General features: G+C 43.9%; 1 protein-coding gene across 6 annotated transcripts in view; it reads left to right on the top strand.

Annotated features, from left to right (window-relative positions):
- The window catches only part of Fbh1 (F-box DNA helicase 1), a 37,056-nt gene that overhangs the window by 4,973 nt on the left and 11,080 nt on the right, over positions 1-21,003 (top strand). For 4 of the 6 annotated variants that reach the window (XM_052157379.1, XM_052157385.1, XM_052157383.1 and 1 more), the window contains exons 2-13: positions 5,617-5,772; positions 7,645-8,234; positions 11,086-11,216; positions 11,322-11,457; positions 12,293-12,483; positions 14,674-14,766; positions 15,198-15,292; positions 16,806-16,974; positions 17,597-17,819; positions 18,627-18,714; positions 18,812-18,898; positions 19,533-19,669. In XM_052157379.1, coding sequence (XP_052013339.1) covers positions 5,617-5,772; positions 7,645-8,234; positions 11,086-11,216; positions 11,322-11,457; positions 12,293-12,483; positions 14,674-14,766; positions 15,198-15,292; positions 16,806-16,974; positions 17,597-17,819; positions 18,627-18,714; positions 18,812-18,898; positions 19,533-19,669 — 2,096 coding nt within the window. Of the gene's footprint in view, positions 1-5,616; positions 5,799-7,644; positions 8,235-11,085; positions 11,217-11,321; positions 11,458-12,292; positions 12,484-14,673; positions 14,767-15,197; positions 15,293-16,805; positions 16,975-17,596; positions 17,820-18,626; positions 18,715-18,811; positions 18,899-19,532; positions 19,670-21,003 lie in introns of those variants that run through there. The other 2 variants (XM_052157381.1, XM_052157384.1) reach the window with 2 other exon arrangements.

Here is a 21,003-nt window from a genome sequence, read left to right as displayed (position 1 = left end):
GGATCATTAGCATAACTTTTGTTGCAGTAACCAATAGCTCCAAACATAGAATGACCAAATGGTAGAACTTTATTTTTTTAAATTATGTAACAATCTAAAAAGGTCCCAGGTGGTGGCAGCTCATGGGTGTTTGTATATGCACATGGGTGTTTGGTGGAGGAGGTTCTTTTTACAGCAGTAATCTTAAGTACTTGAGCTGCTAGGAGAATTCTTCCCCAGGGCATCTTTAGAACACAAAGCCATGTCACAGTCTAGAATGTTCTATTGGCATCCAGGGGAGTTAGCTGCCTGTTTGACTTGGTGGGGGAAATGGGAGCACACAAGATACACATCCTTTCATGTGCCCTGCCTTGGCAAAGGCCAGGCTTGAAGAGAGATCAGCTGCAGCAGGACCAGGAGTGCCACAAAATCCTAAAGTTTCACTTTTTGCAACTTGTTTTATAAGTTTATTTTTAATAAGAAATAAAAAATGAAAGCCTCACTGGTGATTATAGTCAAGAACTGCCTGTTTAACCACTGAGGAACTGTCTGCCATTGTGGTGCTGTGCTTCGCACCTTGATGATGGTTAGATGATAATGAGGCCTAGCTCTGGGTTCAGTGACCTGTAGCAGAGGCTTTGTAATGAATAGAGTTCAAGATAAGCCGACCAGGATCTAGTCTCCATCAGAGTCAAGTCTAAGGAAAGAAGCTGGGCCAGAGGGCCTGGGACGCCTTAGGCCTCTGATCTGCTGGGCCAGAGGGCCTGGGACGCCTTAAGCGTCTGATCTGATTGTTTTACTATTGCTGTGATAAACACTTGACCAAAAGGAATGGGTTTGTTTCATTTTACACGTCAGAGGTTTTCATCAGGAGACACCAGCGCAGGAGCTTGAGGCAGGAACTAAAGCAGAGACCAGAGCACTTGCTCAAAGACAACTACCTTTCTTATACTGAAGATGGGACCACTCACAGTAGGCTGTGGGTCCTTCCATAGAAATCAAAAAGTGACCCACAGACGTGCTCACAAGGCAGTTCTTCAGCTGAGCATCCCTCTTCTCGGTTGTGTCAATTTGAGAATAAAACTCACCCAGACAACCACAGTCAAGGTGGAGAGCTTGCCTGTCCTTCACCCATGCAGTGTATCCGACTACACTGTCAATTCATCTTAGTTTCTATGACAAAAGGCCACAAACTAGATAGTTCATAAATAACATGTTTATTTTTTTACATTCTGGAAGCCAGAAAGCCCAAGATCAAAACCCCTGTCTGGCATAGATAGCTGTCTTTCACTGTGTCCTCTTGTGACTGAAGTGGCAGGGGAATACTCTGGGATTTCTTATTTGCTTTTGTTTTGTTTTGGGGGATGGAGCCCAAGGCTTTTCACATGGTAAACAGTTATTTTACTTTTACTTCTAAGTTGCATCTCTGACCCCTGAATTTTCTTTAATAAAATCTTAATCCCAGCTGGGCGGTGGTGGTGCACGCCTTTAATCCCAGCACTTGGGAGGCAGAGGCAGGCAGATTTCTGAGTTCAAGGCCAGCCTGGTCTACAGAGTGAGTTCCAGGACAGCCAGGGCTACACAGAGAAACCCTGTCTTGAAAAACAAAACAAAAAAGCAAACAAAAAAAAATCTTAATCCCATTCATGGACTCCACCCTTATGACCTAATAATCACCCAGGTATAGTCTCATTTTCTTCTTCTCTCTCTCCCTCTCCCCCTCCTTCTCCCTCTATTCTGTCTCTTCCCCTTCTCCTCCTCCCTCTTCTGGAGAGGGTCTCATGTAGCCTAAGACAAACTTGAACTGACTTTGAGGCCAAGGCTGACTTCCTGTCCCTGACTCTCAAATGCAGGGATTACAAGCATGCACCATTACACCTGGTTAATCCTCATTCTTAAGAGCATCAGATGGGTGGTTAGGATCTCAACTTAAGAACTGGAGAGGACACAAGTACTCAGTCCCCCTAGAACATACGATATGTCCGCCACTGTGCTGCATGCAGAGGGTGCAGCAGAGGAAAGGGTAGGTAAGTTGCTTACCTTGAAGCACACTTACATGTGTTTTCATTCCTAGGCATGATAGGTGCCTTAGCTTTCTCTTTTAATTAGGGCATTGTTAATTAGTTGGTGGGGATGAAGCCATTCTTACATGCCTTATAGCAATGTCCCAAGGTAGATATGCTTGTATACAGATGTAGAGGAACCCATTGGCCTATTTTCTATGGCTAAAGTCATATAAATTAGAGATTGTGTTGCAGACTTGGTAGGCATCAGAATTCTTTTTTTTAAATTATTTATTTTTTATTTATGTGAGTACACGGTCGCTGTCTTCAAACACAGCAGAAGAGGGCTTCAGATCCCATTACAGATGGCTGTGAGCCACCATGTGGTTGCTGAGGATTGAACTCAGTTCAGACAGTGCTCTTAATCACTGAATCATCTCTCCAGCCCCAGCATCAGAATTCTTAACTGAGCTGAATGTGATAATTGGTCTTCACGGATTCTCAGAAGCTGTTTATTATCTGACTTGTTCCACTCAGCTAAGCATTTGGCCCCAAGGTCCTAGATTATATAAATTGAGTAATGCTTATCTTCTTGGTGATTTTATCCATAAAAGCATATTCTATGCAGGCCAGTTTTAGGCTAGTGGTAACTGTTCTTTGAAATCATGAGTTCTGGGCACTGTGCTTGTCAGCTTTGAAGCAGTTGCATGTATTGAGAGTTAAGCAGAGAGATTCCTGTCTTGGGTCTCGGGTCCGCTGACTTGTAGGTTAGAAGCCAGCAGCTGTCCCTGGAAGATGTGTTTGTACTTGGGAAAGGCCCTTGTAGCTTTCTTTGCAGCTAAAATATGAGTTGGGCTTTGTGTATACTATGCAAGAGTCTGAACAGAAGAGGAAAAATATCAAGTCTCATTTAAAAAAATGTTCTTTGTGCATGTTTGTGAACATGTGAATGTGTACATGCCATGCCATGAACACACAGAGTCCATGCGTGTCGAGGTAACAGCACAAGTTTGAAGAGTTGGTTCCCAGGAATAGAACTCAGTGTTTACCAGGCTTGCGTGACAAGTGTCTTACCCACTGAGTAATCTTGCCTGCTGTAAAGTCTTAATTTTTTAAAATAGCAATTAGAATTTACATTAATTGTTATTCTCAAATTTATAGAAAAAAATCAAGGTTTTTTTTGTTTTTGTTTTTGTTTTTTGTTTTTTTTTTGGTTTGTTTTTTGTTTTTCCAGACTGGGTTTCTGGTGTAACAGCCTTGACTATTCTAGATCTGTAGATCAAGATAGCCTTGAACTCACAGGGACCCGCCCCTTTCTGCCTCCACCACTACCACCACCACCCCCACCACCCAGCCTAACTTTTGTAATATAGAGAAATTCATTTGCTGCTTTATAGGTGCATGAAGCTTGTTTAGTGAACAGAGGTTTCAACAAAAACAGAGGATATTTACAAAACTGGAAGTTGAAAGGATATTTGGTTTTTGTTTTTTGTTTCATATTTTTTCTTTTTCTTTTTTTCTTTCTTTTCTTTTTTTTATCTTTTCTTTTTTCAGTTTTTCAAGACAGGGTTTCTTTGTGTAATCCTGGCTGGCCTTGAATTTAGAAATCTGCCTGCCTCTGCCTCCCAAGTGCTGGGATTAAAGGTGTGCCTCGCTCTTTGTTTTTTTGAGACACAGTCTTACTATGTAACCCTGGCTAGCCTGGACTCAATATGTAGACTAGGTTGGTTTTGAATTCCTCAAACCTCAGCCTCTGATTCCCAAGTACTGGGATTAAATGTTTGAGTTTCCATTCTAAGTATGTGGCTGAGATGTATCGCGTGCTGTGATTAAAGGTATTTCTAGGCACACAGGAACACAGGGTTGGCTGCAGTTGGCCTGTCGTGTACTTCCTGTCTTCATATTTCCATGTTTTATTCAAGTTTGAGGAGCTTTGCTAAACAGGAGAAGTAGGTAGGTAACTTTGCATATGATTTTGACATTTCTCTGTGTTTTCTCAACAATCACTGACACCTCTAAGATAAAACTGACTGACCTAAGTCAGAGCTACCCAGCGCTTCCTTCATCAGAGCCATGTGTACATTCTGTGGTGCTGTGTCTCCTGAATGAGATGCAGTAAGGTCTCCAGCATCCTTTTAGACATTAATGTGTATGGAATTAATTTTTTTAGAAATGTTACACTATTCATGGAGTTTTAATTTTTAAAGACTTATATTAAAACTTCAAAGACTTAGCTGAAAATAGATGGGTTATTTGTCAACTGATTGGGTACTGAGCAGAAATAGTCACAGAAAGCATGATCTATCTATCCATCCATCCATCCATCCTGAACCTGGGGCCTCATGGCTTGTGCATGTAGGCAGAGAGCTTTACTACTCTCTGCTCTGTATTTCAGTGCTGTGTGTGTGTGTGTGTGTGTGTGTGTGTTGCGCACACACCTGTATTCACATAGGCCAGATGCTGATGTCAGATCTACCGTCACTCTCTACTTTGTGACACAGACTCCCCTGAGCCTGGAGGACAGGTTGACCAGTAAGCTCCAGGGATCTTCCTGTCTTTGCTTCCCCATTGGGACCACAGTAGGCTGCTGTGCTCTACCCCACCTCCCTTCATATGGGTTCTGGGGATTTGAACTCAGATCCTCATGCTTGTCTTTCTTAAAGTTGTGATATAAAAGAAGTAGTTCAATTCATTCCATTGATAGAAAGGAAGCTGTAAAAATGTTTGTTTTGGCAGACAGCAGGATGTCTGAGTTCAGGACAGTCATAGGTTAGATGCTATCTCCACACAAAAGCAAGCAGACGAAAACATAAGTAGAGTGAGGTTACAGCCAGCTCTTAAGTTTCTGTGATTATTGTATAAACATGGCTTAAATGAAGGCTGGGAAACTTGCTAAGTCCGTTACCCATCAGTGGTGATTTCTTTGTGTCACATTCCTTCGCCCCTCACTGTCTCTTCCCTGTTCCCTCTCTTGGTCCTCTTGAGCTTCCTGACCTCTAAAGGCTCTAAATCAGAGACACAGATCTCAAGGTTCAAGCTGAGGACAACATGTGAGAGCAGTGTGCAGTGTTGACAGGCAGGGAAACTTCTTTTGACTATTCCGTGATTAGAGCTTCTATAAAGTATAAATTTAAACATTTCAAATAAAAAAAGTCATTTTAGGATCCTAAATGTCATCTGGGAGGGCTGCTTTAAACTCTCCTATCTAGCTGGGGTGTAGTGGCACACACCTTAAATCCCAATACTGAGGTGGCAGAGGCAGGTGGATCTCTGTGGCCTTGAGACCAGCCTAGTCTACAGAGTGAGTTCTAGGACATCCAAGGCTACACAAAGAAACCCTGTCTCGAAAAAACTGAAACCAAAAATACCCAACAATAATAAAAATTTTCCTGTCTAAATATTAAACAAGCTCAACAGTTGGGTTTGTTCAAGGGGGTGGTGGCCATAAATGTTCTTAAATGCTAAGAGAGATATTGAACCAATGCAGTCATTTCATAGGAGAAAGAACTGCTGGTCGTAGTGGTCTTCAAATTCTGTCCTCAGTATTTTTCTATAACTTGGGTATAACTTACTGGCTAGCCAGTGTTTGGGTAGAACTAACCAGCACTCCATTTCTTCTTCCTGTTGTTAACAGTGAGCCGGTTTAAGCGGAAGCATCTTACAGTGATCGAGTGCCAGCATTTGGCCCGGAATCATTTGGCTGTGACTCAGCCCTTCAGTCAGAGATGGACAAACAGAGACCCTAACCATGGTCTCTATCCTAGGCCCAGAACAAAAGGACGGAATAGGGGTACGGCTTCTGTTTCAAAATCTGTGGTTAGTGTGCCTTTGAATGTCTTGCGGTTTCATATAAGTGTTTGTAAATGTCACTGCTTGATTTTTCCTGACCTGTTACAATAGGATGACACTTGTGTTCATTATTTGTATGTTTTCCATTGAAATTCTGTCCTTCTCTAATGTTAGAGCCCAAGTAAGCCTGTCAGTGTATCTAATTATAAAGTAGTAAAAGTCATGGCCCTGGTCCCTTGTGCTAGGCCAGTGCTGCACTGGAAGCCACACCCCAGCGCTCTGTGCTTTTTATTTTGAGATGGAGCTCTCAGAAAGCTTCTCGGGCAGGCCATGAACTTGTGATCTTCTTGCCTCGACCTCGCAATGACAGCGCTGTGATTTACAGGCCTGTGTTTCCCCCATACTCCTTGGCGCCTAGGCTGTCTCAGTAAGCCTTCTCTGCAGCCAGGCTTCAGTTTCCTACATCAGTACTGAGCTAATAGTCTATCTTGTCACAGCTATTTCTCAGAGCCTAGTAAAGTGTTTCCCTGTTACTGTAAAGGATTGATTGGCACATAGTAACTGTCCTTATTAGTGGAGTACAGTGTGATAATTTTACAGTGTACAATAAATGTAATGTACATAATTTTATAGTGTACAATAACCAGTAATGATCAAATATTGGTTATTAATTAATCTTCAATTTTGATATCATTAATACATGAAAGTCAACTTCTAGCAGTTTGATTTTTCTTGTCACCTCTTTATATCAGACAAATTTCTTATACAAATACTTATTTTAAAATCTCGCAGATTGCCTTTTTCCTCTTAATACATCTACTTTCAGAATCCAGTCTAGTTTAAATAATCCATATTTCTCCATATGGGGACTGCTGTGACCATCCTGTGAGGCCGAAGTTACAAGTTCTAGTGCTTGTCTTGTCTGTGGATTAGCCAGCCTCTCACCTGTCTCGTTAGTTCCTCGGCCTCTGGGGCTGAGTGCACAGCACTGTTCTCACTGCTGGTATGACTGTGTGCCAACTAGGAAATATCCAGATCCATCCTGACCTTACTAAAGGAAACTCTGGTCTCTTAGGTTGCTGGGGAAGCAATTTTAGTTGGTGTTTCCTCTCCCCAGCAAGACAGTGTTTTCATGTCCGTACAGTCATTTAAAGACTAATTCTAGCTTTGACCACTCTTTCTTTTCAAAGTAAGGATCTTAGCTTTACTATTTAGAGAGAAACTGTACATATTATTGTATTTTGATACTTTCCTAAGAAAATACTATGGTGAGTTTGAGATCACCATTGTTTGGGCGCTGTCCTCAAGGTGACAGACAGGTCAGGGAGTATCATTTCATAGTCCCCTCAAAAGGAAACGTCCTTAGAGAGCACTGGCCGAGTACATGTGAGGAAGGGGTGGGGTCACATTTCCTCAGAGTGAGAGCGTTTCAGCTCTTTGTTTTAAAAATGACAGATTCACCTTAGGAGATAAAAGTAAAATAAACTAACTTGCCAGGTCAGATGAAGAATAGATACTCTGGACCTGATAAAGCATGTTTCTTCCTTCATATGCAAACTTAGAGTTTCTGTTGTGGGACCCAGGAGCTGCATTGTGCCTGCTGTGTGAATATGAGCAGCTGTTTCTTGTCTGTCTGCCCACTCAGGTGCCCAGTGTGCTAGAGCATTGACCAATACATAGCAGTTATCTCGTGCTAAATATTGGGTCTGATTACTTTTATATTAGCTATTTATAGGCCCACTCGACCCGTAAGCACACCAGTGTCTCTTTTCGCTGTTAGCATAGATAATTTGATAGTATTATTTGGGTATACAGTGGGTCAGCAGCCACTGAATTTTTTTCTTTCTGTTCTTTTTATGGGTTCTCTCTATAGGTCGAAGATGTCAGAGATATATTTCTGAGTTCTTCCTAGCTGGCCACCAGCATTGTACCAATGACATGGCCAAAAGCAATTCTGTTGGCCAGGACAGCTGTCAGGACTCTGAGGGTGGTATGATTTTTCCTGCAGAGAGCAGTTGTACTCTGCCTCAGGTGGATAATGGAGAAGTGAGGCTGGGCTCGTCAGGATCTGCTCAGCCTGCCAGGAAGCGGTCTCATTCCTTTGAGGAAGGCACGGAGAGCGGCCAGTGGGATGGAGTTTCTAAGAAGACGGCACGTCATCGTTTGCTCCCATCATGTGCAAGGCTTAGGGAGGTCAGGCAAGAGGCAGAGGACGGGTTGTCCCAGTGTTCTGCAGCGTCTGGAGAAACTGGTCGAGACATTGAGGACATTGGTCCTGACCCCTTGCCTGATACATACTACGGGCTTCTTGGAACGTTGCCTTGCCAGGAAGTGCCCAGCCACATTTGCAGGCTGCCGAGTGAAGTCCTGAGGCACATCTTTGCTTTCCTGCCGGTGGAGGACCTCTACTGGAACCTTAGCCTGGTGTGCCACCTGTGGAGGGAAATAATCAATGACCCGCTGGTAAGTTAAGTGCTCAGTGTTCAGGCAGCATACCATGAGCTTCACTTAATGCCGGTTTCTGAGGAGAGGATCTAAGTGGTGGTTTGCTTCATGAAGCACAGCCTCCCCAGGCATCCCTGGGATCACCTAGGCTTGCCCCCCCCCCCCAAATCTTCCAGAACCCTTCCTTCCTTCTTCTCACACATCTGCATACATCATACCCTGACCTTTGGCTGCGTATGTTTGGCTCCGTGTGGTTTAATCACCGTCCCACTTAGATTAAGGTCACTGTATGTCTATTACCATCTCGCTTGTTCTTCAAGACTTTGTATTGTACAGACTATGCCTTCCCATCCTGTTGAATTAAAGTTCATCACTCCCTTCTTGCCATTTGAGCATTTTATAGCTCTGTTAGTTGTCCGTATGGTACTGCGTTTGGTTTTAGCAGTCTGTTCTCTTCCATGCCTTCTTTCATTTTCCTGTTTGGATAACTTAATGCTTCTGTTTTCTGTGCACAGACTGGGCAGAGTGACTGCCTGTTTTCCTGTCTTCTCTCCTTTTTTGCCTAATCATTCTAGGAAAGTATTTTCTAGAAAAGACTCTGCTCTGTCAGGAAGGCAGGTATCTGCTCCCTGTAGAGTTATCATTATTCTCTTTTTTTGTCTTGGTCTTGATAATCTTTTTAGTTTGTGTTTTCTGAGCACGATGCTGTTTATGGGGACCTTAGTCTTGAGACCGTCCTTCGGACATTCTTAGCACACTCATGACTCTGGAATTTTCTCCCTTTTCCTTGTGGCGACCCAAACACTATCAGTAGCATTTGTGGTACAGTTAGTATATTTTGTGGCAGAGAGTGTACTTACCCAGGTGCTAAGTACAGCCCTCACACTCTATCTCTGTCTTAGATCTCAGACACCCATACACTGAGCCTCATACAGCCTGAAAGTGGAAAGCTAAATTTTTCTTCTAAGTACAGAAGAGGTCAGGAGAAATGTCATTAGCTTGCCACCATGACGTCTTAGTTCCTGATTTCAGAACAATGTCTTTATGAGTTTAGCTGTGAGCCCTGCTTGCTTACACTCTGTCACCTAAATGGCAAACTGTTGTATGCACTGAGCACTGTGGGGCTGGGGGATAAGGAAGGAGTTTGGTTACAAAGATTTCTTGGGACCATATCCAAGCTTGTCTTTCTTTCTCTCCTAAAATGTTACAGTGATGTCGTTCTGGTCGTTGGCCACAGCAGGGTATTTTCAGTAGTCCGCCCCGATTCCACGGCCTGCAGCTTCTCTTAGCTGTGCCTTGCTCTCGCGTCATGGCAGTGCTGGCCTCACCAAGGGAATTTGGCACTTTTCCCTCCTCTTCAGTCTTTTGGCAGAGTCTGAGGCATGCTGGTGTTGATTGTTCGTTAAATGTTCTGTGGGGTTCCCCAGGGAGGCCATCTGGTCCTGGGCTTCTCTCTGATGCAAGTTTTGATGTTTGATTCTGTTTCTTCACTCATTACCTTTCTGTCATTCTGTTTCTGTTACTCGGGCTTGGTAGGATGTGTGTTTCTAGGAATTTATCCATTTTTGCCCTTTGTAGTTCTTTTACTTCTGTGGCACTAATTTTAATATCTCTTTCATTTTTCTTAGTTGATCTAGCTGAGGATTTTTAATTATTATTACTGTTATTGTTATTTTATGTCATCTCACTGTGTATCCCAGAATAGCTTCAGATCTTCTATCCTCCTGCTTTTGCCTGCCCAGCCTGGTTACAGACGAGCACTTTTGTGCCCATGTCTGCTCTGTTCTATGTAATTTCCTTTCTCCTGCTAATTTTGACTTTAGTGCCTTTTTTTCTTTTTTCTCTTTGAGATATGAAGGTAGTCTATTCTTTTCAGATCTTTTCTTTTAATGCTAGGGATTGAACCTATGTCTTGCACATTCCTTGGCAAGTGTTTGACCACAGATACTTTCTGTTTTGAAAAGAAGCATCTTACCTGTGAGCTTGCTGAGCACTGTTTTTACAGTGTATGGTAAAGTTTATTATGTTGTCTCTTTTTGTTTACTTGTCTTACATGCTTTATGATTTCCTCTTTGACCCCTGGATATTATAAGGGTATACTGTGTAGCCAGATGCACCAGTACATCCCTGTATCCCAGTACTAGGAAGGTGGTGTTAAAAGGATTATGAGTTCAAGGCCAGCCTCAGCTACATGGTGACTGACACCTTATCTCTAGACCAGGACTGCCTGACTTAGGTTGTGGGCAGCTCAGCTTCCCTGCTACCTTGATTTATAGAGTCCTCATGTTGTTCCTGAAAAGATTCATGGCATAACTTCAGGCATTTTAATCAATTGACTGGCTTTGTGACCCAATAAATGACCCAGTATATTGTGGCTTGGGATGAGTCTGGATTTTGCTGCTGATGGCTGGAGCACCCATATGGATCTGTTAGGCTCCGTAGTTTGGAGTGCTATTTAAACACAGCACCTCCTTACACCCCTGCCGTCTGTTTGCTTTGTGTAATGGCATGTGTGTGGTGTGTGCTGGTACCTGCCCTGTTATCACAGCTTGATGAAAATGTCACTGTGCAGCAGCATCATTTTGTCATTTGACATTTGTTGACCTAAGGTCAGCACAGCTTTTGGAACTTGCTCACCTGGTGCTTCAGATAAGGAAACTGAGGCACTAGTTTTCCCCAGCTCCCGGAACATTTGTGTTAGAGCCGAGAGCAAGGCCCAGCTGACCTGTCTTCCAGGCAAGGTTCCTGCAGCGTTTCTCCTTGGTCTGCACTTGCTTTTCACTTGGTGGAAGGTTTTCTGAGTAGGCGGTCCGCTCTTTCTGAGAGTCACAGCATGTGTGTTATTTCATTTTGTTTTCCGACTACATAGTTCATTCCTTGGAAGAAGCTATATCATCGATACTTGATGAACGAAGAGCAGGCTGTCAGCAAAGTGGATGGCATTCTCTCCAGCCATGGCATAGAAAAGGACTCGGACCTGTGTGTGCTGAACCTCATACGGTGAGCCATGTTCCTCTGTTTGGGAGACAGTTTTCAAAGTCCTTTCTCGTACATCTTTGCTCACAGTTGTCAACCTTCTGGACTCATCTCTTGAGTATTTTACAGATACACAGCCACCACCAAATGCTCCCCAAGTGTCGACCCTGAGAGGGTGCTGTGGAGCCTGAGGGATCACCCTCTACTTATGGAGGCTGAGGCGTGCATGCGTCAACAACTACCTGACCTCTATGCAGCTGCTGGGGTATGTGAACTGAGAGGCCATGAGGGATACTCTGGGAATTTGTGACATCATTTTTCACTGTGTTAGTGATTAAGATGAGTTGAAGATTATTTTCATATTTTTGATGGAATCTCTAAGTAGCATTATGGAAAAATAAGAGGCCTTATTTGTAGCTTCTTTCATTTGGAAGGAATTTTAAGAAACATTTAGTTCTTTCTATTGAGGCACCTCTTAAATTTTCCTGAACACTAGTTATCCAGCATCTGAACACTTTGAATGATAGGATTACTTTATAAGATAACCCTTTAAAAATTATAAACCAGACTGGTGGTCCATACCTTTAAACGCAGCACTCAGGAGGCAGGTGGATCTCTGAGTTCAAGGCCAGCCTATAGATTGAGTTTTAGGACAGTCAGGGCTACACAGAGAAACCCAGTCTCAGCAGCAACAAAAACACCACCCTGCCCAGCCCTAAAACCAACATATATATTTATATTATTTTAATGTGGGCGTGTATCTAAGAATCCATCTGTACACCACATGTGTGCAGGGGCTCGTGGGAGTCAGAAGAGATCCCATGGAGCTGAAGTCACAGGCAGTTGTGCGCTGCCATGTTGGTGCTGGGAACTGAACTGGGGTCTTCTATATGAACAGCAAATGCTCTGAACCACTGAGCCATCTCTCCAGCCCTCAAGGTGGCTCTCCTTGCTGACACACTGGGTAATTTGAAAGGGGGCAGAGAAATTGAAGGTCTTACTACAGATACACAATAAAATAAGCTGGGAATGTTCATCGCTTTTCTCCCAGTCCCGATCGCGGCTGAGTCTGCTCTTCTATCCTGTCCCTCTCTGTGAAGGGCATTAACGTCTGGGCCTTGGTGGCAGCCATGGTGCTCCTCTCCAGCTGTGTGAACGACATCCAGCACCTGCTCTTCTGCCTCAGGAGACCCAGCTCCACAGTGACCGTGCCAGATGTCACCGAGACCTTATACTGCATAGCTGTGCTCCTTTATGCCATGAGGGAGAAGGGGATTAACATCAGCAATAGGTAACATCCTGGAGGACGGGGACGCCCGCCGCGGCAACATGACAGGGCTGCTCCTCTCCCACAGGGCGCCGGGCTGTGGGAGTGCAGGGCCAAGTGCTTTGTGAATATTGTGCCCAGTCAGCTAAGATTTCTTCACCTAGTTTCTATGTTCTTGGGTCAGCATTGAAGCTATAGGTGAGGGTGAAATACTTCACTTTATTTGCACCTGGCTACATTTTCCTAGGAAAACATTAGCATTTTCTTTCCCTCTTGCTCACTTGGAGTAGTAGACTATAGGATTATGGGAATCTCACCGACTATCTTAATGTGAGAAAGGCCTAGAGTGTTGGTTGCTGATTCAGAGTTATCTTGACATTGATAATGAATCTGGGGATCAGTTTTCAGAGGAATACGTGTTTAGCACCCAGTGAGCTGGCAGTTGTCTAGGCATAAGGGAGTTTGCTATGGAAATACTAATCAAGGAACTTATCTAGTGCAAGAAGACAGGCAGTGCATACGCAAGCACGAGAGTGGGCACCAGGAAATGGCGTGGGCCGTACTGGAAGTGAGCAGAGCGCTGGCGGGGCGTGGGGACAGTGTCTTGGAAGACTTTGCAGAAGTCTGAACGTTAAGGAGGAGCCTGCATTTGGAGTTATAAGAAGATGCATTTGAAGAGGAGGAGTAGGTAATGTAAGGACCCAGAGTTGTAACACATTTGATAGAGACCAATGCAAGGTTATAAAGATGTCTGGGGACCAGGGGAGGAAGAGCTTTAAAATCCCAAATATGAGTGGTAGGCAGTCATCTCGCAGCCAGTCCTAGACAAGCAGAAACCCAGAGGATTTCTTCTCCTCTAGGAGAAGACTGACCCCTGGGATTAGTGAGCCCCGAGAGTTACAGAGCAGTGACCCTGTCATCCTTGGTAAGGTAGTACAGAGCGTTGTTCCCCAGCAGGGTCCTATTGCTTTATTCCTGAGCTGGGGTCAGGTTCTTAGCTGCTTCATGTTGTAGCCCACTCCATGGCACTGAGACTCTGGCAAGAAGCTCTAGGTAGATCCCACCCAGACACGTGGTCAAATGAAGAAGAGTGTCGTTGTTCATAAGAAAAATACCACAGACCAGGCGGCTTAAGCTATAGACGTTTGTTTTCTTGTCCTTTTGGAGGCTAGAGATCCAGGAACAAGGTAGGGAAGGTTGGGTTCTGGTGAGTCTCCATTTCTATCCCAACAAGGGAGATGCGGAGCACTCAGTAGTGTGTCTCTTCTTATGAAATCAGTAGTTCTGGCAGACCACAGCCATAGCTTTGTCACTGCATTGAGTCCTAATTCTCTCCGTCCTTCTTTCTTCCAGTTGTCATGTTTGGAATTATGGATTCAGCTTTTGAATTTTAAGGGGGCCCAGTTCAGTTCCTAGTAGTGTGGTCAGTTGGTCTGGTTGGTTGTCCAACCCCTGGAGTGTTACTGAATGCATCTTTTTCATCAAAAAAAAAAAAAAAAAAAAAAAGCAATGCTCTGAAACCAGCCCTCCTCACCCTGGAGCGGAGTGGAGTGTGTGCTTGGGGGTTAGTGCTGTGTGCTGAGGGCGAGCTCAGAATGCACAGGAGCGGTTTGCAGTTGTCTGTGGTGGCTTCAGTTTGTCTTGTACCCTGTTGACCGAGTTTTGCCATCTTTGTTCCCCTTTGGCTGTTCTGACATCTTGCTTTGGTGTTCTTCCCTTTATAGCCACGATTTCCTTTGGAACCTTTGAAGGGGAATGTTGTTCATGCTTCCAAACCAGTGTCACCACATAAGAACTCGGTAGGAGAGCAGCTGAGGTTCAGAAAGATGGCTTAGTTTGGCAGTAAGGTTGTGTTGTTTCAGCAGGGTTCAGATGACCCGAAGTGGTGTTTACGCTGCTTTCCAGCAGCGTTGGCTGTTTTGATTGCCTGTCTCTTTTGGTCACAGATATACTCCTGTTCCCTCAAAAGCACGTCCTGGTCTCCTTTGTGTGATGTTACACATAGTAACAGTGTGTGTTTCTCTGGGCTGGGCTTTCTTAGAAGTGCTTTTCTCAGTTGCGGAGACTGAAGTCTTTGCATTTTTTTTTTCAATGAAATGTAATAGGAATATTCTTTGTTGGAAATGGTAAGGAGTTGAAATGCATCCAATGAAAAATGAGATAGACGATGACTTAAATTTGGAAGTTGCTAAATCTACTTTTTTCCCCCATTAGGATTCACTACAACATTTTCTACTGCCTATATCTTCAGGAGAATTCCTGTACTCAGGCCACCAAAGTTACAGAGGAGCCATCTGTCTGGCCAGGGTATGTATGTATTGTGGGCGTGTGTGCACGTGCTCTTCTATTCCTGACAAGTCAGTGTGCAGCCCAAGCTGGTCTTGAACTCAAAAAAATTCACACTCCTCTTGCCTCAGCCTCCTGAGTTGGGATTACAGACAAGAACACACTGACTTGACTTCCTTTCCTGAGTCTTCTCATGTGTGAGGACAAGAGGTGTTTGCTTTGATCGCTTTACTGAGGCATGATTTATATTGTGCAAATTTCACCCATTTGGAGTTTTAGTAGATTTACAGTAGCATCTTAATCTAGTTTCAGAACATGCAGCTCACTTAGGAGAGCATGTTGGGGTCCGCTGTTGTGTATCCAGTTTGCTTGCTTGGTATTTGGACTGGCCATCCCTTGGGCTTTTAATTCTTTTCTGTTTTTCTAATTTTTTTCTTCTGTAATGATTATAGCAAGAAAACATCTATCCAACTAACACATGAACAACAGCTGATTCTGAACCATAAGATGGAACCTCTCCAGGTGGTAAAAATTATGGCATTTGCAGGTAAGGGAGCTCCTGTCGGGTTCTCGGAGTATCTGTTGCCAGGTTCCTGATGTAGATGCCTCTGCCTGCTCTGCTGTGTGTCCCCGTCCCACTCCCTGCCATAGCACTCTGACCTTGATTCACTATGGAATGACTTTAGTCAGTCCCCAGAGCAGCCAGCCATTACCACTGTTTATTTGCACTGGATTCCTATTTAGGCAAATGGTTCTAGGCATTGTTTTAAGGAGCCTGTCAGGGTCGGGTGAGTCCCTCATTTATCACTGTATATTCTCATTCAGCAGTGTCTTCTGGAGAGGCAGGATATTAATCTGCGTAACTGGTTCAGGAGCGCCTTAGTTTATAGGTGATATGTTGAAGGTCTCTCTTTGGTTGAGCCTGCTTTCCTAAACATGGAGTCAACTTGTGCCCTGATCTTAGAGTGTCCAGAAAGACTTTAGAGTCTTATCTGAACTTTTGCTCATGTTATTTTCTCTACCTATAATCCCTTCCTGCTGTTCCTCTACACCAACATTTCCTGCTATCGACATTTATTAAACACCCACAGTGGCCCGCAGTGTTAGACCCCGCAGCAGCAGCATTCCATTAGGTTAAGTAAGCAAGTGCAGACCAGAATCAGCTGGATGCTGTCCCTCCAGGATGCCTTTCCCCTCCCTGCCCCGTTTCTCCTTTCTTTCTGTGCCAGGCTGGGTTGATGGTTCTCAGCATTTCTGTCTCCAGTTGATGAAGGCCTATTTAGCCATTTGAATTCCAAAGAGATTGCTGAATTCTTAATGTAGCTAATCTGTTAATTGATTATACCTGTTTACCATACAGTAAAAGTAGCCAGCACATGTATGTTTCTGTAATACCTGTGAGGCTACCTGTTCATGAGAATCTTCAGAGCAGCCTTGTTAGGCTGGGAAGGAGGAGTCATGGTCTCAAATTCTCACTTACATGTGCGGTTGTTTTGTTTCTAGTTACTACTACTATGACTATTACTACTCTCCTCTTCCTCCTCTTTAAAATACCCTGTGCTATCTTTATACTGTCATTTTGTTGCCTGGTTTCACCCTACATTGGTGTTCATTTCTAACTAGATTGTAATCTTTTTATTATTTTTCAGTGTATGTCACGTAGGTGACCATGTGAAAAGTACTCAGGAAATACCTGTTAGAGAAATACAAGTTGATTAGCTGGATCAGAGCAATCCTTGAGTCCTCAGTGCATGATGTTGCTTCAGAGACATGAATGACCACTAGTGCAGCAACAGCTAGCTGTTACTGAGTTCTTGCTCCTGGGAACTGTGGTTACTTTGTCCTTACAAACCCTTAACAAGTCAGTGAGATCAAGATCCCAGCCCACCTTAATCTTTCATGAGGTCTCCCACTCCTTTCAAGACACAGCTTTAATCAATATTGAAGTCTGTCTTAATCTTTAGTCAGAGGATGGACATGCCCTAGAAAGACCTGAATGGGGATCCTGGAGCATAATTACCTAATCAGAGGGTCTCATTATTTCCTCTCGGTTTCCACAGGCACTGGGAAGACGTCTACCCTGGTCAAGTATGCTGAGAAGTGGTCTCAGAGCAGGTTTCTGTATGTCACATTCAACAAGAGCATTGCAAAGCAGGCAGAGCTTGTCTTCCCCAGCAACGTCATCTGCAAGACTTTCCACTCCATGGCCTACAGTCACGTCGGGCGCAAGTGAGCATCGTCAGTGCTGGGGTCACATCCTGCCGTTACTGTTTTCATGTGACGGTCGTTATGATCACACTTACTGCACTACACTGAGAAAACATCATGCTGTTCTCTCCATGTACAAGTAGGAGATAGAAGAAGAGCTTAGATGATCCACACTTTTACACTACCAAACCACTTTGTTTACACGTAGCTATCATTGAGAAAGCATTCTTGCTTTTCTGGAATTGAGGCATGGAAATTCAATATTGTCAAAATTCTGAAGAGTTAGGCATTCCTGGTAAGGGTGAATGGGAAACTCCCCTTGTATCTGAGTCTTTATGGACATGAAGGCTGAAAAAACTGTGAATCTTAATTGGGTTAGGGAGGGACGGTTTGGAGCCTAAACCACACCAAAACCAGTAGCACCGTTGTGACTGATTGTGTACTAGCTGTATACTCTAGGTAGTCATTTGTGAGTGCATAAAGGTTTAGAGCCGGCCATCCCCCTTCGGATGTGGCTTCTAAAAGCATCTCTCCTGTGTGTGGTACCTGGAATGGTCTTGTTGGCTACGAGGATAAGGGGTGTGGTCCATAGCACAGTGCCCGTGAAGCTCATGTCATCACTTGGGTTATTCATCCATTATAGGTACCAGCTGAAGAAGAAGTTGAATCTCTTCAAGTTAACGCCCTTCATGGTCAACTCTGTCCTTGCTGAAGGAAAAGGTGGATTCATAAGGGCCAAGTTAGTGTGTAAGACTTTAGAGAACTTCTTTGCATCAGCTGATGAAGAGCTAACTATCGATCATGTGCCCATTTGGTGCAAGAATAGCCAAGGACAGAGAGTCATGGTTGAACAGAGTGAGAAGCTGGTGAGTGAGTCTCCAGTGTTCAGAAGGCGGACCCCATGTGATCTTTGTCTTCCATTTCCTCAGAACCACTTACAGAATTGAACACGGGTGGGAGAGACAAGTGTCTGTCATGACAGCTGGGAGTCACATGGCATCTGCTCCTGTGAGGTGTGCTCACGCATCTCCCTCAACTCTCATAATGCCCTGCTTGGGTGGGGGGTGTCTCTTTACTTGTGGGAAAGGGTCTCTGTGATCCAGGCTAACTTCAAACTCAAGATTCTCCTGCGACAGCAGTCTCCCTTGTGCTCCAATTACAAACAAGTGCACGTTGTATCATATACCTTAGTTTCCCATTATCCGGTAGGAACAGACAAGAAAGGACTTGCTCATGGGTTGTAAGAGCTCAGACCTCATGCAGTGATTGGAATGTACTTCACGGGTGGGAACACATAGCTGCTGAAATTTTGGGTCTAATTTCTGAAATTAGTTTTTTGGTTATGGTTCAGTTTTTTTGGTTATGGTTTTACACAGATTTTGCTTGTGAAAGAAATGTGTTCCTTAACTTTTAAGTTGTCAGTAGTCAGTCTATAAAAACAGCTGGGTCTGTGGTCTTTGCTCTGCTGTGCCTGCTGTGCCTCAGCCCCCCATCCTCTGAGCACTGAGATCTCAGGGTTAAAACTCTGAGAGAGCTTTGAAAGGCGTGGGCCTCTCTATGTTCTAGGGTGATGTCTTTGCTCCCACCTCACTGTGTGGAAGTAAAAGTATGATTTCCAGGTACTGTCTCTTCCAGGGTCTTAAACTTTGGGTTCCGTGTCACTTACTTTTTAGAATGGTGTCCTTGAAGCAAGCCGGCTCTGGGACAACATGCGGAAGCTGGGGGACTGCAAAGAGGAGGCATACCAAATGACACATGATGGTAGGTGGCTTCCTGCGCCTGCTAGAGTGTCTCCTGCGCCTGCTAGAGGCAACTGCTTTGCTTATGAGTTGTGACTCTTGGTTACTGCTTCTTCTAGGCTATTTGAAACTCTGGCAGCTGAGCAAACCTTTGCTGGCCTCTTTTGACGCCATCTTTGTGGATGAGGCCCAGGACTGTACCCCAGGTGATAAACTATTCAGAACATCAGTAGTCTCAAATACATAGAAACAGCATCATGGTTATGTAAGAGGACATACACGTGGAATAAGTTATTCTTATTTGTGATAAAGAAGAGGAGTGAATGATTCTTAGTTTTTCAGAAATTAGACCCAAAATTTCAGCAGCTATGTGTTCCCACCCGTGAAGTACATTTATATTCTTCCTCCACATGGGTTACTGAGGTTGCTCTGAGCAGCTAGCTCATGAGTTACAGGGGCCGAGCTCACGCCGAGTAAGAAAAGTAGCTGATTCAGACTGAAATGTTGTGCTGCATGACTGATAAAGAATATAGACAGTATTAAAAATTTAGCTTTCTAGGTGTTTTGGAGATGTTATAATATTAGAATGGAAATTTTTGTTTGCTTATATATTTTCTTATAATCAATTCACCCAGAAATAGAAGTAATCGGTGTCCTTAGGACAAGATACCATTACTACACCCATGATAAAACTGTGCCCTTTTATAGAAGGCCTGCCCTGTAGGAAAAGAAAATTTTACTGTCTGTGGTGGGCTGGCTTAGTTTACATTTGTTGTCTTTCTTTTTGCTGCACGGATGGTTGCCATTCAGGTCTCTCACTTCTCCTCTTATTGGTTGCAGCTATCATGAACATAGTTCTGTCTCAGCCGTGTGGAAAGATCTTTGTAGGGGACCCCCACCAACAGATCTATACCTTCCGAGGCGCAGTGAATGCTCTGTTCACAGTCCCTCACACTCATGTCTTCTATCTCACACAGGTAAGATCTTGGACTGCTCCTCAATCTCCTCAGGCCCCAGAGCATATAAGCAAGCATTCTGGTTCCCTTCCTAGTCTTTACTGTGCCAGCACTGTGGAAGGTATAGTTCATTTTCCACAAACAACAAATTAGTATATTGTCAGAGCTAAAGCCACAGGCCAGTCACATTTCTTTAGTTTTTGCTGCCTTAGGATTGTATATTATCAAACTTAACCTTGATTTTGATGACACTGACAATTTTAGAAGTACTGGTCAAGTAGTTCTGGTATGTCTGTGTGCTGAGACTTGTCAAGTGCTTTTTCTCAGGTTTAGATGGGTACAGAAATGCCATCTGTCTCAGGGTTTGCAGGGTGTGTATTATCAATATGCAATGTGTCTGGATGCACTCAGGTTCCTCCGATGCAAAGGCCCACACAGAGAGAGGTGTGTTGGAAACATCTGTGTGTTACATGGAGTTATGTAAAAGAGATTCATTTCTTCTCTTGCAGTACATGGTAGCATAAGGCTGCTGCTTTGTCAGTCATGCATGAATGTTTATTTTACAGATAATTTGATCAAGGTTCATTCTGAATAGGTTATAGCAACAGTCTTGTTGAAAGTCATGTTTTCCTCCTATTGGTTGCAGCTGTGTGACATAGTTCATGATGTAGATATAGACATCGTTCATGAACTAGGCGACATTATTGCTGGTCACTAAAGTATACCTTGCTTTATTATATTATGGACACTTGGGGAAAGAAATGAATAATGGAAGTTTGGAATCTTTCCAGCAGAGGTGATCAAGAAAATATGGTCTTGGGCAGAGAGAGAGAGAGAGAGAGAGAGAGAGAGAGAGAGAGAGAGAGAGTGTGTGTGTGTGTGTGTGTGTGTGTGTGTTAGGGGTCGACTGCGGGTGATAGACCGTTCCAGGGTTCCAACGTAGAAAATCGTAAGAGTGGGGCTAAAAAGACGGCTCAGAGGTGAGGAGTGCTCGGTGCTCTTACAGGGAGCCCCAGTTCCAATCCCAGCACCCATGTTAGGTCACAGCCTCCGTAACAGCAGCTCCAGGAGTGTCTACTGCCTTTGTTGTCTGTGGATGACAATGTATTAACATATACACACCTACAGGCATACCCACAAACACGTACCTCATTAAAAATAATAAAAACAAGTCTTTAAAAAGAGAAGATGCTGCTGTTAATAGAAACAGTAATTTTTCACTTGTCAGGCTCCTGTTTGTGTCCAAGTGTCTTTAGAAGTCTCACGTCCTTTTCCTAGGAGGTGTTGGCAGTGACAGAAGTGAGTTCACATATCTCTGGGCAGGTGACTAAGTGCATTTGTTGTGTTGTTTCTCC

Source organism: Apodemus sylvaticus, chromosome 14, assembly GCF_947179515.1.
Source record: "Apodemus sylvaticus chromosome 14, mApoSyl1.1, whole genome shotgun sequence".
Classification (NCBI taxonomy): domain Eukaryota; kingdom Metazoa; phylum Chordata; class Mammalia; order Rodentia; family Muridae; genus Apodemus; species Apodemus sylvaticus.
Note: the sequence above shows the minus strand (reverse complement) of the source record. Positions and strands in the feature narration are given on the sequence as shown.